The sequence below is a fragment of the Anguilla rostrata genome, chromosome 13 (assembly GCF_018555375.3).
Source record: "Anguilla rostrata isolate EN2019 chromosome 13, ASM1855537v3, whole genome shotgun sequence".
Classification (NCBI taxonomy): Eukaryota; Metazoa; Chordata; class Actinopteri; order Anguilliformes; family Anguillidae; genus Anguilla; species Anguilla rostrata.
This window is the reverse complement of record NC_057945.1, coordinates 5,777,990-5,793,214: the sequence shown is the minus strand read 5'-3', so window position 1 is coordinate 5,793,214 and position 15,225 is coordinate 5,777,990. Positions and strand designations below refer to the sequence as shown.

The 15,225-nt window shown below is 43.1% G+C and overlaps 1 protein-coding gene across 3 annotated transcripts in view; it reads right to left on the bottom strand.

Annotated features, from left to right (window-relative positions):
• The window catches only part of iqsec2b (IQ motif and Sec7 domain ArfGEF 2b), a 90,827-nt gene extending 75,953 nt beyond the window's left edge, over window positions 1-14,874 (bottom strand). For 2 of the 3 annotated variants that reach the window (XR_010325167.1, XM_064306797.1), the window contains exon 1: window positions 11,650-14,874. Coding sequence is in view for 2 of the 3 variants with exons in the window: in XM_064306797.1 (XP_064162867.1) it covers window positions 11,650-12,113 (464 nt within the window). In the remaining variant the exon portion in view is untranslated. The remainder of the gene's footprint in view (window positions 1-11,649) is intronic. The other variant, XM_064306800.1, reaches the window with a different exon arrangement.
• Between the last annotated feature and the right edge of the window lie 351 nt (window positions 14,875-15,225).

Here is a 15,225-nt window from a genome sequence, read left to right as displayed (position 1 = left end):
GGCATTTTCAAATAAAAAAAAGCTCTAGGTGGTGCAGAACCTCTTTGAGGTGGAAGGAAATGTCTCTACTTGCTAAAAAAAAAATGTTCACCAAGTATGAAAAGAAAAGACTTGTTTTGTTTTTATAGGTGAAACGCAGACTGAATCATGGCCCGGGCCTTCAGGGGGGTATTTTCTGTGCTTGACCTGGCGGGGGCTGTAACTGAAGAGGCATGGGGGTGGATAACGCGCTGTAGCGCTAAGCTGTGGAGGGCCTTGAACTGGAGAGAGTGCTGTTGCAAGAATCCTCCCACACACACACACACACACACACAAGCCATGTTCCGCTGCAACAGTAACCAGCTCCTGTCAACAAAACGCCATCACTCTTCAATATGAACGCCAGAAACGCGTCAAATAATTATATTTAGTAATTAAGTAATTATCGGTCAACACCGTGCAAAGCTCAATGCTGTGCAGCATATCGCATTCTGAGATCTTCGTGTCATAGTAACCAGAGCCTATTTTCAAATGTAATAATTCTCACCATCCAGGATCAGAGCCCAGCCAATCACAGCACGAGTTACACCCTGCAAGGCAGTCCAGCCCACTGTGACAGACCGGTTTACAATGGATCATGTACACACAGAAGTAATTACCAACTTCTGGGGCAATGGGAATTAAACCCACTAATGAATCTGGCTCACATGTGCACATATGCATAGACACCCATGCCAGTTCCCCTACCAGCTGCTGCCCTGCTTCAGAGCCCACAGCAGACCTTCTTAACACGGTGGGATTTGCTTTTTCTGTTGTTGCCTGCACCCTGGACCCAAATGTATAGCGCACTTCCTGCTCCACAGCAGGGACGGGATAGGCTTTTACATTTTAATTGGCTGGTGCCAAACAGGAACTAAGCAACTCCAAATCGTAGACATGACAACATCTGCGTCAGTACACCTCAGCCAGTTTTAACACCGTTTTATTAATCTCGCCAATCACCTGCAGGTGGCCTCGCCTTTAAATTGGGAGGACGCAAACCTCATCTCCCCATGAATATTCACACAGAATCAGCAATCCAAAGGCACTGAGCTTCGGCAATGGCAGAGATGGAACTCCCACTGTCGAGAATAAGGGGGGGGGGGGGCTGAGCATGTGGTAACTATAGAGACGGCGGAGACTACCCTGCCTCTGAAGTGCTGAGATTTCAATACAGCACATAGCACACGTGCGTACCCAGGGGGGACTTAGACGAGAGTACATTTTTATGTGCAATCCATTTGTACATCTGGATATTTACAAAGTAATTCGAGTGCCTTGCTCAAGGGCACAATGGCAGTGCTTCACCAGGGGCTCAAACCTACGAGCTCTGCGTCATGAGCCCAGTTCACTAACTATTATACACAGGGCAGGAAATTCGCAAATTGCGAAAAATATTTTCAAGACGATTCCTTTCAGTAAAACAAACACCCTTTTCATATTATGTCTGAAAATAAATGAGACAGTGAGCAGTAGAAAAAAATATTTGTAAAATGCCGAATCTCCCCCCCGGTGTAGCGCTTTCACCCCAGGTGTACATATGCATGAACAATATATTTAATGATGTTTCAAAAAGAAAGTCCCCACAAATCACATCCTGACGCCAATTTGACCCATTGCGACCACTCAGTACATCTGACGAAGATACCGCAAAACCAATTAAAGAAATTGGTTCCAAAAGTAGTCACAATCTTAGTTAATCCCACGCTGGAAGCAAAAGAACAGAATCTGTGCTGTGAGACAGTGCTGCAGTTCGAGTCCAATACTATCATTATACAACTGTGAAATTTCAGAGCAGACACATTTAGCATGGGAGATACGAACTCAGACCACCACATCAAACCATTGAACACTGTAGGACCTGGGATTTCAATGAGGGGCCCGCGGACCCCTGGGGGTCTTTTAAGGGACTTTAGGGCCCCTGGCCAGCTGGCACATGCACTGATAGGAGCCCACCCCCCTGGTCCGTAATCCCCCCCCCCAAAAACCCCCAACTTGGTCCGTGACAGCAAACTGAACCACCCCAGTCCCCTGAAACATGATCTTTATATAAACTTTATTTATAAAAACCCTTTTTAACTTGGTGAGGGTCCACTGGGAGCCTTTCGATCAGGGTGGGGGCCCCTGGATCCGTAAAATGCTGAAAACCCACTGTTGTAGCTGTTACACTTATTTAGGCCACAGGCTTAAGTGAAAGAGCTCTACAGGAAACTTCAACTTGGCAGTGAAGGAACTGAAAGGAAAAAAGCATGTAGGGCATTTTATGCCATAAAAAAACAGATTCAAATTAAAATACAGATTCAAATTAAAATATCCATTAAAAACTGTGTGAAAACATTCAAAACAGCCAACAAAGCAATTGCACTGTACGGCAGTGAAGCATGAGGTCTGCGCATAGATCCAATAACCTGCATGTCGCCTTGCAAAAGCACACTCCATGTGCAGAGAAAAACAGTGAACAGAACTAGGCCAGTATCCTCTGATTAAACTGATAAACTGATAAACTGATAAAACGCAACATCGAGCTGACCCAGCAAATCACTAAATTACATCCACTGACACCATCCAACGCAAAGCAACAGAAACAAGAGCAGTGAGAATCAATCAAATTCTAGAAAACAAAACAAAAAAATACTGTACATCACTTACTGGGAAACACGCAAAAGCACAAGTAAATTAAAATGCTGTCAAGCCCTGAAAGGACAGTATACTCTGGCAGAATACCAGACTACTGTGAAAAATATTAAACAAAGAATCAGAGCACAGCTTGGCCATAGAGACTGGCTGTCACAGGCAGACCAAGGAGTTAGTGTTGGGGTTAGGATCAGTGGTAATATGGATTATATTTTATCCAGGATGTTAGGGTTGGGGTTAGGATCAGTGGTAATATGGATTATAATTTATCCAGGATGTTAGGGTTGGGGTTAGGATCAGTGGTAATATGGATTATATTTTATTCAGGAAGTTAGGGTTGGGGTTAGGGTTAGTGGTAATATGGATATAGTTTACCCAGGAAATTAGGACTGGGATTAGGGTTAGTGGTAATATGGATATAGTTTACCCAGGAAGTTAGGGTTGGGGTTAGGGTTAGTGGTAATATGGATATAGTTTACCCAGGAAATTAGGACTGGGGTTAGGGTTAGTGGTAATATGGATATAGTTTACCCAGGAAGTTAGGACTGGGGTTAGGATTAGTGGTAATATGGATTATATTTTATCCAGGATGTTAGGGTTGGGGTTAGGATCAGTGGTAATATGGATTATATTTTATTCAGGATGTTAGGGTTGGGGTTAGGATCAGTGGTAATATGGATTATATTTTATCCAGAAAGTTAGGGCTGGGGTTAGGGTTAGTGGTAATATGGATTATATTTTATCCAGAAAGTTAGGGCTGGGGTTACGATTAGTGGTAATATGGATTATATTTTATCCAGGAAGTTAGGCCTGGGGTTAGGATTATTTTTTATAAAGATTATTAAAAATAATTTTACCTCAATTACAGGTTAGATTTCTCTCACATTTTGAGGCTAAGACCAAGCTAATGAACAAAACATAAATTTTTTCAGAGCCTTTCTGCTCATCGTTACCAAGGACATTAATAATTCTGGAGGGCACTGTATATATCTGTTTTATATAAGTATATCTGAACATACAAAAATGCCAAGATACTCACACATACAAAGCACTATAAGTCATTAAGACTTGCAAAATCTGCCATTAAAAGTACTGATAGCAAAATTAGTTACAAGAAACAATATTGGCTATCTTAGCTAACGCAAATTAAACATGCTGTATTCCAAAGCAATGCTGCTACCCAGTGTTTCCTAAATTATTTCAAGTAACTTGGCCCTATGTTTTTTCATCTTACCATCTGAAACACATTGTGGTCATTCAAACTTTTAAGTGTCACATCTGCACGTTTAGCATGCTGAAGAAGGCTAGTGGAAAGCCTAAACGCTTATCGAACTTTATGCAACTGTGTTTACAGAAGTATTCTAGACTGCACAGCAGCAGCAAAACCATGCTGTACTATACATCAGTCCTAATCAGACACAACAAAATTATCACTTTGCCCTGTGCTCATTCCTTCTTCTTATTCCACTCTCCTTATTTCCTCTTCTCTCGCTCTCCCATCCCTCTCTCTTTCTATGATACAAGTAAACAAACACATAGTGCCATTGTGCCTGTAATCCAGCCCCAAAGGAGAATCTCATGAGTAACTGTACAGTAATTACACACTATACTCTAAACCAGGTTACCAGGCTCTAACCCCAGGCCTCTGTATTTAGTCACATGATCATACTGAGTCATCGGCCTGTCTGCAGTATTAGCCTTTTCCTTGCTGTCCTGTTTCTCTGGTGCTCATGAGGGATGAACACAATCAACCCTAAACCCAGCACCCCATCCCCCCCAAATAAGCCTCCGTTTTAACTGTGGGGGGGCCGGGGGGGGGGGGGGACTCTGCAGACACACAGACCCTCTGCCAACCTCACAGCCACAACATCATTGTTCCATGAGTAGGAATGGGCATTATTCTCCTCAAGAGGGCACCATTGGTCATATAGACCAGTGTTTCTCAACCCTGGTCCTGGGGACCCACTGCCCTGCATGTTTTAGATGCTTCCCTGCTCCAACACACCTGATTCAAATGAATGGGTCGTTATCAGGCTTCTGCAGAGCTTGATGACGACCCGTTCATTTGAATCAGGTGTGTTGGAGCAGGGAGACATCTAAAACATGCAGGGCAGTGGGTCCCCAGGACCAGGGTTGAGAAACACTGATATAGACTATAAGTCCCAAAAGGCCAGGTAGGTAGTTAGTGTTAAAAGGGCATTAAGCCCAAAATGCAGGGCATCCACAGGAACAGCTGAATGGCTCCCATGTGATTTAAACCCAGATACACTCCAGGAACATCTCATCCTTCCTCACTGCCTCCATCTCTCTACCCTTCCTAACTCCCTCGATCTGTCTCATTCTTCCTCACTCCACCCATCTCTCTCCCCCTTCCTCACTCCCTCCATCTCTCTCTTCCTTCCTCACTCCCTCCATCTCTCTCATTCTTCCTCATTCCATCCATCTTTCTTCTCTACCCTCAATCTCTACATCTCTGTCCTCCTCCCTCACTCTCTCCATCTCTCTCCTCCTTCCCCACTCCCTCCATCTCTCATCCTCCTTCTTCACTCCCTCCATTTGTCTTTCTAATTCTGCCTTTTGCTCCATATTCTGGGAGCAGCACAGGGTCTTCCAGTGCATCTAAATTAAAAAGTCACAGAAGACCACTCATTGCCTCTGGCATGATGACAAAACAAGATTTACCCACAAGTGCCTGCATTTACACCTGAAAGCCTAATGAAATGAACAGGAAACACAAACTACTGTACAATAACAGTTACTGCACATAAGAAAGTGTACATAGTTACACACTACAGATAGAGTACATAGTGCAGTTACACACAAAGATAGTGTACATAGTGCAGTTACACACTGCAGATAGTGTACATAGTGCAGTTACACACTACACATAGTGTACATAGTGCAGTTACACACTACACATAGTGTACATAGTGCAGTTACACACTACAGATAGTGTACATAGTGCAGTTACACACTACAGATAGTGTACATAGTGCAGTTACTCACTACAGATAGTGGTTACACAGTACACATAGTGTACATAGTGCAGTTACACACTACACACAGTGTACATAGTGCAGTTACACACTACAGATAGAGTACATAGTGCAGTTACACACTACAGATAGTGTACATAGTGCAGTTTACACACTACACAGTGTACAGTTTACACAGTAAATTGTTATGAAGGCTGTGGGACGAGAGACTTGTTGCATTTTTGCCCTCAGTGGATGCTGAGCTCCCAAAGCTAAACACCTCCAGGCTGAACGGTTTCTCTGAACCAGGCTGAAAATCAGCTCGCAGAGCCACGAGAGAGAAACAACCAATGAGGAGAAACTCTCCGGGCATCTGTTCCCATAATTTTCTTTTTTAATCCAAATTCAAAGGATGAAAAACAAAAGAACACAGGGTCTTTTAGTGCCACCTCTACTCCCGTCTCTCACCCACACGCAATGACACACATGCGCGTGTGAGCACACAACCACGCACATACAATCTTATTCTCTGTGGATGTTTAAACACCTCTCTCCCACACAAAATGAACTGCAATAACCTCACTTATACATAGATCCGCATTTTTCTGATTTAACTGGAAAGGACTGCACACACACACCCACACATACACACAGACACACACAGTAGAATGCATGTACCTACACTGTTAAAAAGGATGAACTCAGCGACTTGACTGCAGCAGGAAGTAGCAAGCCTCCTTCTTAGAACCTTAAAGCTCACCTGTGGCTCTACCTTTAAGCTATCAATTTCCAAATACAACATTCTCACACACAAATAAACACACACACACACACACCTGCCTCTCGCTCTCTCACATAGACACACACAAACACACATGTATAATAATATTATAATATTGAGACTCACAGCTCAACTCAGCAGCAGGTGGATGCATGATGTAGGTACCATGGACTACAAAAGACACTCCCACTCCAACTACAAAGCCCATATGTCCACCTCAAAGGGTGACTTATTTAACCCCATTCACGTAATGCCCCTAGTGGTCGGCACGCCGGCGTGCCTAGATTGCTCAATTCAGACATTCTGTGCTCCTGCAACCAAATTATGAGTTGAAAACACAAAATCTGTGTTCTAGCTTTATTAGTAGACGATTCAGGACAACTATGCCGAAGACGAAGTTTCTAAGCACCACCATTGTCGCGCTAGTCGTCCATTTACCAAGCACCCCCTCCCTGCAGTCTCATCTGCAAATACTCCCCCCCCCCCCCACGCATGACAGACTGGACAACAGTGTCGATCTGGGCATTCATAAAAACTTTTTTTCACCATTAAAAATTTGTATACTGTCATAGCAACAAGATAAAGCCAGCAACATGTTACTGGTATTTTATAATGAGGATATTTCGCACTGTAACGTCAGTGTTCGTTGGTAACTAAGTGGTTTTTGTGTTTAATGTACCGTCTGTGGTGGCTGGTTGAATATTGTTTTAATGTCATCCCATCCCCATACAAGAAAACATTACATACTGTAGAGTACAGAATAACATACAAGAGTGACACATTTAGGTACTGTACCACATTGTGTGATAATGTTTTTGCATTATTTTTTATCTGATATAAATGCTTCATCTTAAACATTCATAAGGGGCACATTTATAGGCTTTATAATGGAAAAAAAGCATTTTATTCATTTCTGGAGAGATTTTGGATATATTTCTGAACCCCTAGATATTTTAGACCATCGTACTGATGGAAAGCCTGTAATTCCCACTTGAAAATGAAACAAAAGTGAGTTTTGTGAGTCAAAACAGTTGATTTGTATTGAAATACATGATTATGTTGCGATTTACAGCAATGCATAATTTAGACATTTTGGATAGATTTGGAGACACTGGGTAAATTGCTTACTTTTTGCTTCATAGATCTTTAGTAGTTCTATATATCCACCCAGCAAAGGACTCAAGTAAGGCTGTAACTCTGGGCATATAGCAGAATTGGCAACGGACTGAATGTAGCAACATTTATGATTGGACGTACATGACGGTGCTAATGGCTACTGTGTTCTGATGGTTAATGTAAACATTCCATGTGTTGCCATTCTCTTGTGGTTGGGTCTTAAACCATCCACCGCGCCGTGTTAGTTTGAACATATATCAGGCACAGAACAGATCTTGCATGTGATCTATTTTAAATACTAACCGGTCATAACATGGCATGTTGATCTCTACAAACGCACACCGATAGCTATATAGCCGATATCCTTTATCTGTTTGGCACTCTCCACGCGCCATCAGTTAATCACTGCCGCCAGCTAGTTTCAAACCCCAATCCATCTTAGTTCCTTTGTTCTCCTTGAACACGTGTCTGCAGTATGCAACTCCACACGTAGAAGAACATACAACACTCTTCATATACTTGTGTGCACGTGTACCCAATGCTAACACACACATACGCACAGGCACACACAACACCGACACACATGTGCACTCACATAGTTGTTGTAAGATTCTGTTTCTTCTTCACAAATGTGGCTTAGTTACACAAACACTGAGCACAATTTTTATTTCCAAAACTACAGTATAATCACCAACGACAGCTACCTGACAACACTGCCCCACTTCACACCAAATCCTGTTACTTTTTAATCTCTTTTAATACAGCACAAGGATATGAGTCATGCATTTTTATTTGAACTTAAAGCAGAAATAAAGTTACAATTTTGCTGGCATTATATCACTCAGATGGATCTTCTGACAAGTAAGAGATGTAAAATTGGTGAGGAGTGAGATTTATCGCCATTTCACTGATGATGACAAGACACACATAGTTTTTTGAAGGTACCACCATCTTTGAGAGAACTGAGTGATGTTTTATGAATGTAGCTGCAGCTACATTGGGGTTTGCATGTCCATACTTGATGCAATACTGGATACGGTATAAACAACAGGTAAACCATGAGCCTAAACGGGCTGAATGGCTTGTTGTCGCTATAAATTTGTGTGTTCCTTTATTAACCACCCTTCAAACTTCTCTTGTAGAACCGGCACACCAAACTCAGCTGCATTTGTAAACATCATCTTCCTCCAAAACCAATGAGCTAAATTAATTACCGATGACTAAGAGTACAAGGGGAAAACGGTGTTGCCAAGCAACCAGGGACAAGACAGTGAAGATCAGCTGGGCACCGGTGTTTGAACACTAACATGGTGTAGGGGTGATTTAGCATAGCATTACAAAAGAAATAATAACCTGTTTTGCAAATGTATCACTTCAAAAGCTGTTTTCTAAAAACATTCTGAGAAAAAAAAAATTACATGGGTTTACGTGGGCTTGTTTTCAATTAGTATCTGGAGACAGAGTAACACTGAAAATGACTAACTGGGTTTTTGTCAGTAATATGCAGTTTGGAGGCATCTTGTTTAAGTCTTCATATACCCTGTTGCATATGTGATGTGCACTGCCTTTTAAAATTATCACTAAGCCATAGCTTTCTACACCTCCTGTGGAAACTACCATGATACCGCATACACGGGGAGACAACGGAGTGGCCTTTAAACAGGAAACTTTTCATTTAATAAAAAATAAGAAACCTCTCAGCCCTTCATTAAATGTGTATATTGGTACTTACGTCCGTTGTGTTGTTAGTCTAAGCACATATACATTCATTGTTTCTGCAAAGTTCAGAATGTAACATTTCAAGATTACGTTGTGGTCAACATAAGCTTCTTCCGATTCACTACATCTCCCATCATTCCGACAGAGCGTCTCACAAACGTAGACAAAGACTTTAACAACCAGAGCAGCACCAAAGGAAACTGGAGAAATGGCTTTCATTGTCACAATTAAAGGATAGGAACATTGCCCTGCCAAACAGATTGGACCCACACACACACAGATGACTGGCAGCTCAGCCCGCCTACATCATCAGGAGAAATTTCTCCTAACCTCCAGAACGCCATCTTCCCAAACCCAGTACTGCAGCACAGGGTGCTTGTCCTATCTGCAGATAATATAAGCAAATCACTTTTTTTTTTAACTGTGTAACTGTTTTTGGTGCGAATTCCTTCTTCAATATCATTTTAATTTTTTGTTTGCTTTCCTTCGTTAAAAAGCCATGTCATTACTTAAAAGGGAAAGATTGTTTGTAAAAAAAAAAAAACAACCAAAAACAATTGTCCATATTGTATATGTACAAAAAGATGCCTGTTTTCCCCAATATCTGTCTCACATGCGACCACTGATTCCCATAATTTCAAAGAAATATATCCAAATATCGTGGAAATAAAATCAAGGTAGTGTTCCACTGTTCCACACTAGAACACAAGCAGGACTTAAAAGACAGATCTGTAAAACTTGTATTTAAACATATCGGTTATACACTGAATTTTCTTTGTATTAAAACAAATGTGAAAAAAGTGTGAACACCTCATGTACAATAAGAGATGTAGTATAAGCCTCACCACAGTTTCAAACTTATTCAGTTTGCTGTGGTGGCCCCTACCTAGTCAACTATATGGTACTATGCTCTAATATACAATACTATACTTTTTTGAATGAATGATCTCTTAAGGTACTGTTCTTATTTTAATTTATGCTTGTTCACCCTGTCAGATGAAACCGTTTATCTGGCTACATGTGTGTTTCACTGGGGTGTTATGGAAAATAGCAGGATTTAATAAGGGAGAAAAGGAAGTAAGGGTTACAGCAGCAACAGGGAGCTTCAGAAAATGAATGCCTTGAAAGAGATGGAATAACAACCCAAGAGTACCGTCCATTACAAGACAGGAGATTGACACACAAATCCAAACTGCAAACAGTAATAGCACGTTCAAAATAATCTGCAAAAGTTCAGCCATGCGCAGTTGTACCTCGCTAACTACTACAAATAAAATGAACTGTCAGCAGTTAATCTTCAACATTAGAATTAGGGGACTTTCATGTCACTATTTGTACATGTAACCCAAATCCCAGAAACCAGGTGTTGCAATCCGCACCTGCCAGTCAAAATCAACCGACAGGTCCTTTGACTGTGAAACAAAAGACGTTTGAAATCTGTAAGAGCTTCAAGCACATACTCATGAGTCATGTCCCACTGAGAGCGAATAATACACAGCACACTGCTGGTGTCAAACACAGAGCCTAAGCTTTCTATGGGAAGAACAGAAACCTTAAGGAATGCTAGTCTTAACTTTCATCTACAAAAGAGGCTATAAGATGCACCAAATCTCAATTAGCTTTCTGCTGGAACAACGGAAACTAAAAAATTTACTAGCTGTAAATCCAGGAACGTTTTTGCTAGCTGTAAAACTAGGAACATTTTTGGTAGCAGTGAAACCAAGAACGTTTTTGCTAGCTGTGAAACCAGGAATGTTTTTGCTAGCAATGAAACCAGGAATGTTTCTCCAAGCTGTAAAACCAGGAATGATTTTGCTAGCTGTAAAACTAGGAATGTTTTTGCTAGCTGAAAAACCAAGAACGTTTTTGCTAGCAGTGAAACCAGGAACGTTTTGCTAGCTGTGAAACAAGGAACGTTTTTGCTAGCTGTAAAACCAGGAATGTTTTTGCTAGCTGAAAAACCAAGAACGTTTTTGATAGCTCTTAAACCAGGAATGTTTTTGCTAGCTGTAAAACCAAGAACATTTTTGATAGCTGTAAAACCAAGAATGTTTTTCTAGCTGTGAAACCAAGAACGTTTTTGCTAGCAGTAAAACCAGGAATGTTTTTGCTAGCTGAAAAACCAAGAACGTTTTTGATAGCTCTTAAACCAGGAATGTTTTTGCTAGCTGTAAAACCAAGAACGTTTTTGCTTGCTGTGAAACCAGGAACATTTTTGCTAGCTGTGAAACCAAGAACATTTTTGCTAGCTGTGAAACCAGGAACATTTTTGCTAGCTGTGAAATTATGAACGTTTTTGCTAGCTGTAAAACCAGGAACGTTTTTGCTAGCTGTAAAACCAGGAACGTTTTTGCAGTAGCGCGATGGCACAAACGCAGCGAAGGGAAACGTAAGGTTGAAACTCACTGTCTGAGGCGGGTGGCGGGCGGGCAGGTGGCGGAAGCAGACCCGGGGCTGTCGGCTCGTTCCAGGCGCTCGCAGTCGCCGCCGGTGGATCCACAGGAGAGGCCGCGGGTCAGCCGGGCGTGGGGGCGTCGTTCCCGCCCCGCGGCCGGCGGTGCAGGGGCCGAGCCAGGCCCGGCGACGCTCTTATGGGAGTAGGCAGGCTGGGAGGGGACTGGAGGGTTGGCGGGCAGGGCGGGGCCGGGAGGGTGGGGGGCGGTCCTGGCCAGCTCGGGACCGCGAGAATGGCGGTCCAGGCGCAGGTCCTTGTTCTCCTGGCTCACGCGGTCCAGCTGGACCTCCAGCTCCTCGATGCGACGGCGCTGGGATTCCAGAAGTTTCTGCTGGCTCTCGATGATGTTGTTGAGCTCCAGGAGGTACTCCAGCGCCCGGTTGGGGCTGTCAAGGTTGACCTGACCAGTTTCCATGGCCACGCCCCCAAGTGCTGATCTGCAACTCTTTAAAAATTCAGAACCCAACCCACAGTTATTAGTCCCCCTCCCCCCCACTAATAAGTGGGGGGGAGAAGAATTTTGAGACAGGTTCTCAGGGATGACAAAGCCCCAATTTCATCCCACTACCCTAAGAGGTTCACCCTACTTCGTTTGGGGGTTCACCCTACTCCTAAGTGACTCTCTTCACAGAGTTAGTGATGTTTCCTTAGTTACAATCGACACACTTCTACCAACCTGGAGACCAGACAGGAAACAATGGGCGATTTTCTCTTCTACATCTACGGCACGGAGGTCTCAAAGAAATAAGTCATTCTGAAGTTTGAGGAGTCCAAAAGTTGGAACCAAAAGTCTTAATCATCAGTGTTCACTAGCTCTCCATCTTCACCTGTGCAAGAGCTCCTGGGAGAGAAAGTCAGGGTTGTGAAGGGCAAAGGGTAGGAGGTTTTGGACATTTTGTTTTCGTGGTTCAGTCGGTGAACAAGCTGTCCATCCAGGCACAGTATCCTAAAAGGCGGGATGAAAGAGAAGCACTATCCCTCCGTGATACCCCGCTTTGGCTCTCTGCTGGCTATTTTTGTAAATGTTGCTCATCCACCCCAACAATCTGCACTCCAGAGTTATATAGGGCTGAGACTGGAGCAAGAGCCAGAGGAGTGCAGGCTAGTGCGCGTGCACTTACATAAAATCAGTTTTGACATCCTTGTAATTTTTTGTACAAGACAAAACGAAGGATATTGAAAGATGGTTTAGAGAACAGATGAAACGCAAATATCAGCAAGACAGATTATCTCCTAAACGCCTCTGCATTTATCGACTAACAGACTATACATTTTTTAAATAACACTTTCAGTCAGAGGTGGATCCGTCTTCTCGTTTGGCTAGAATAGTTCATTTTCCGTGTTTGCCTGCAAGCAAACGAGTCCCGTGACAAGAGAAACGCGTCAAAATGCGGTCTCCATCAACCCGTCCCACACAGAAAATCTGTTCCCGAAAATCGAAGAGAAGAGGTAGGATAAGGTGAAAAAGGATGGATTCCCAATGAACAGCAGATTACATTTTTACATATCTCAGAGGGTTGGCGAGGTGGGAGCTTTCACTAACGGAACTGGCCCCGCTCCCGCTCTTTCCCGTTTCCACCGCGCGCCAGACCCTTGTCCCCTCTTCACCCCATAAATAATTATTTTCTGCAGCCGTCAGTCTCCAGGAAAAAATATATTTCATTTCATATCTCAGTTTCCGAGGCAGTATACCCCTAATACGGCTGATTTTCTCGTTCCCTCAGCACCGCATCCGTTAGCCCGCAACGCGCTTCAGTAAATCTTCCTTCCCCGCTCTTCCCCCGCACCATCTACACACCACTGATTTATTCGCTCAAACCTCAACTGTCTGTCACGCGCTTTTCCCTTGCGTCTTTACCAAGCCCATACTTGCCTCTCTGGGCCTTCCTTGTGGCTTTTGGCTTGTGTTCAAGCAAAATGTCTATTCTGTGTCCTGCGTATTCCTCCTTCTCTCTGTCAATTACAACACACGTCAAGAGTTGCGTCGGAGAACAAGTTGCGAGGGGCCAGCTGCTCTCTCCTCAAACGCACTGCTCCTGAAATCGCGTTAAATTCCTCTTCACCGCCCACGTCTCAAAATGATTTAAAAAAACCTTTTCTTTTCACATGTTCACGAACGACGGACAATATCATAAACCAGTTACACAAATCAAAATAGCAAATGATGCAGTCTATTTTCAGTTACACGCAGAAAGCTCGCGCGCACTTGTTCTTGCAGTAGAAGCAAAAGAGCCGAGGGGAACTCGTGCCCTTCTCCCTGTATTCAGTCAAAAGCATTAGCCGTGGACTCTCGTCCGCTAAACTTCATCAGTGATCTGGGAGTCCACAATTAGCTCTCGTTGTTTCTCCGGTGTTCTCCGTCCGCTCTCAAATGCGGTTTTCGTGTGTGCTAGTGATCCAACACATTGCAGTTCTGCCTGCTCAGAAAAAAAAAATCCGGAAAGATATTTAGCGCACGGTGACAGATGCACATTCAGGACATCGTGTCAGAAATCTGGCATAAGCGTGGTCAGTAAATCCAAACAAAACCAAATCAATATGCGGAATGATATTTTTTTTAATTAAAATTTAAAATTTTTAAAAAGAGCACATCTAAAATACCAGGTTACTGTTCTTAAGAGCTATCAATAAAGGATAAACTATTAATCTCGTCATCTGAACCTGCTTGATTCCTCATGAGCAGTTCGTACGCCTTTCTTTCTTCACCCAATGAAATATATTTTGGACTGTAATACACCCGACAGGTAAACGTGCGTGAAACAATTTATCGACAAATACATTTATGTAAATAATTAAAATAAAAAATGTTTTCTTTAATTCGGTTTTAGCAAACCCTCTCTTCCGTTATTTCTTTGCCACTCTCCGAGCAGCTATAATTAGCCGAATCAGACATAAATCGCTCTCAAACCGCTGCATATTGTACACGTTGATCAGGAGTGACTGGTGAAGGATGAACTTGGACCAGAAGTTATCCAGGTCCGGAAAGAATGACGATTCCTGCTGTCGCACCTGCCGCCTCTTCGCATTTCAGCTGCGCTGCAGGCTGCACAAAATGCTGCTCTGCTCGCCTCTCCATCCTGGTTCGTCGTTAATACTCCTCCTCCTCCTAGATAGACAGGGCAGGATGAGCGACGTAAAGCGGTACTGGAGCATCGGGGAACCTCTGAGAGTCAAAGGGTATGACGCGGTGTCTGCTAAACATACCGTCATTAAACAGTGATGGTACGCAGAAAAGAATATCTCCCCATCAGTGTTCGCTCTGGACAGCCGGTCGAAAATGGAAAAGATTCTATGAAAGATCTACCTCTGCGCGTTGACAGAAAGCACAATAGGTGACCACTGACCGTAAAACTCCCTCTGGGACCCCAAAGAAAATCCTCAAGAGGCAACGGGACTGACATTTAGATTTTAAAACCGCTTTTGAGGGGACAGCCATCTTGTATTACATCAAAACAGCACCATGCACGAGCTGCAGTAGCCTATTTGCATGGCCACACAAGTCACAATTTAAGTCACTCTGTCTTCGC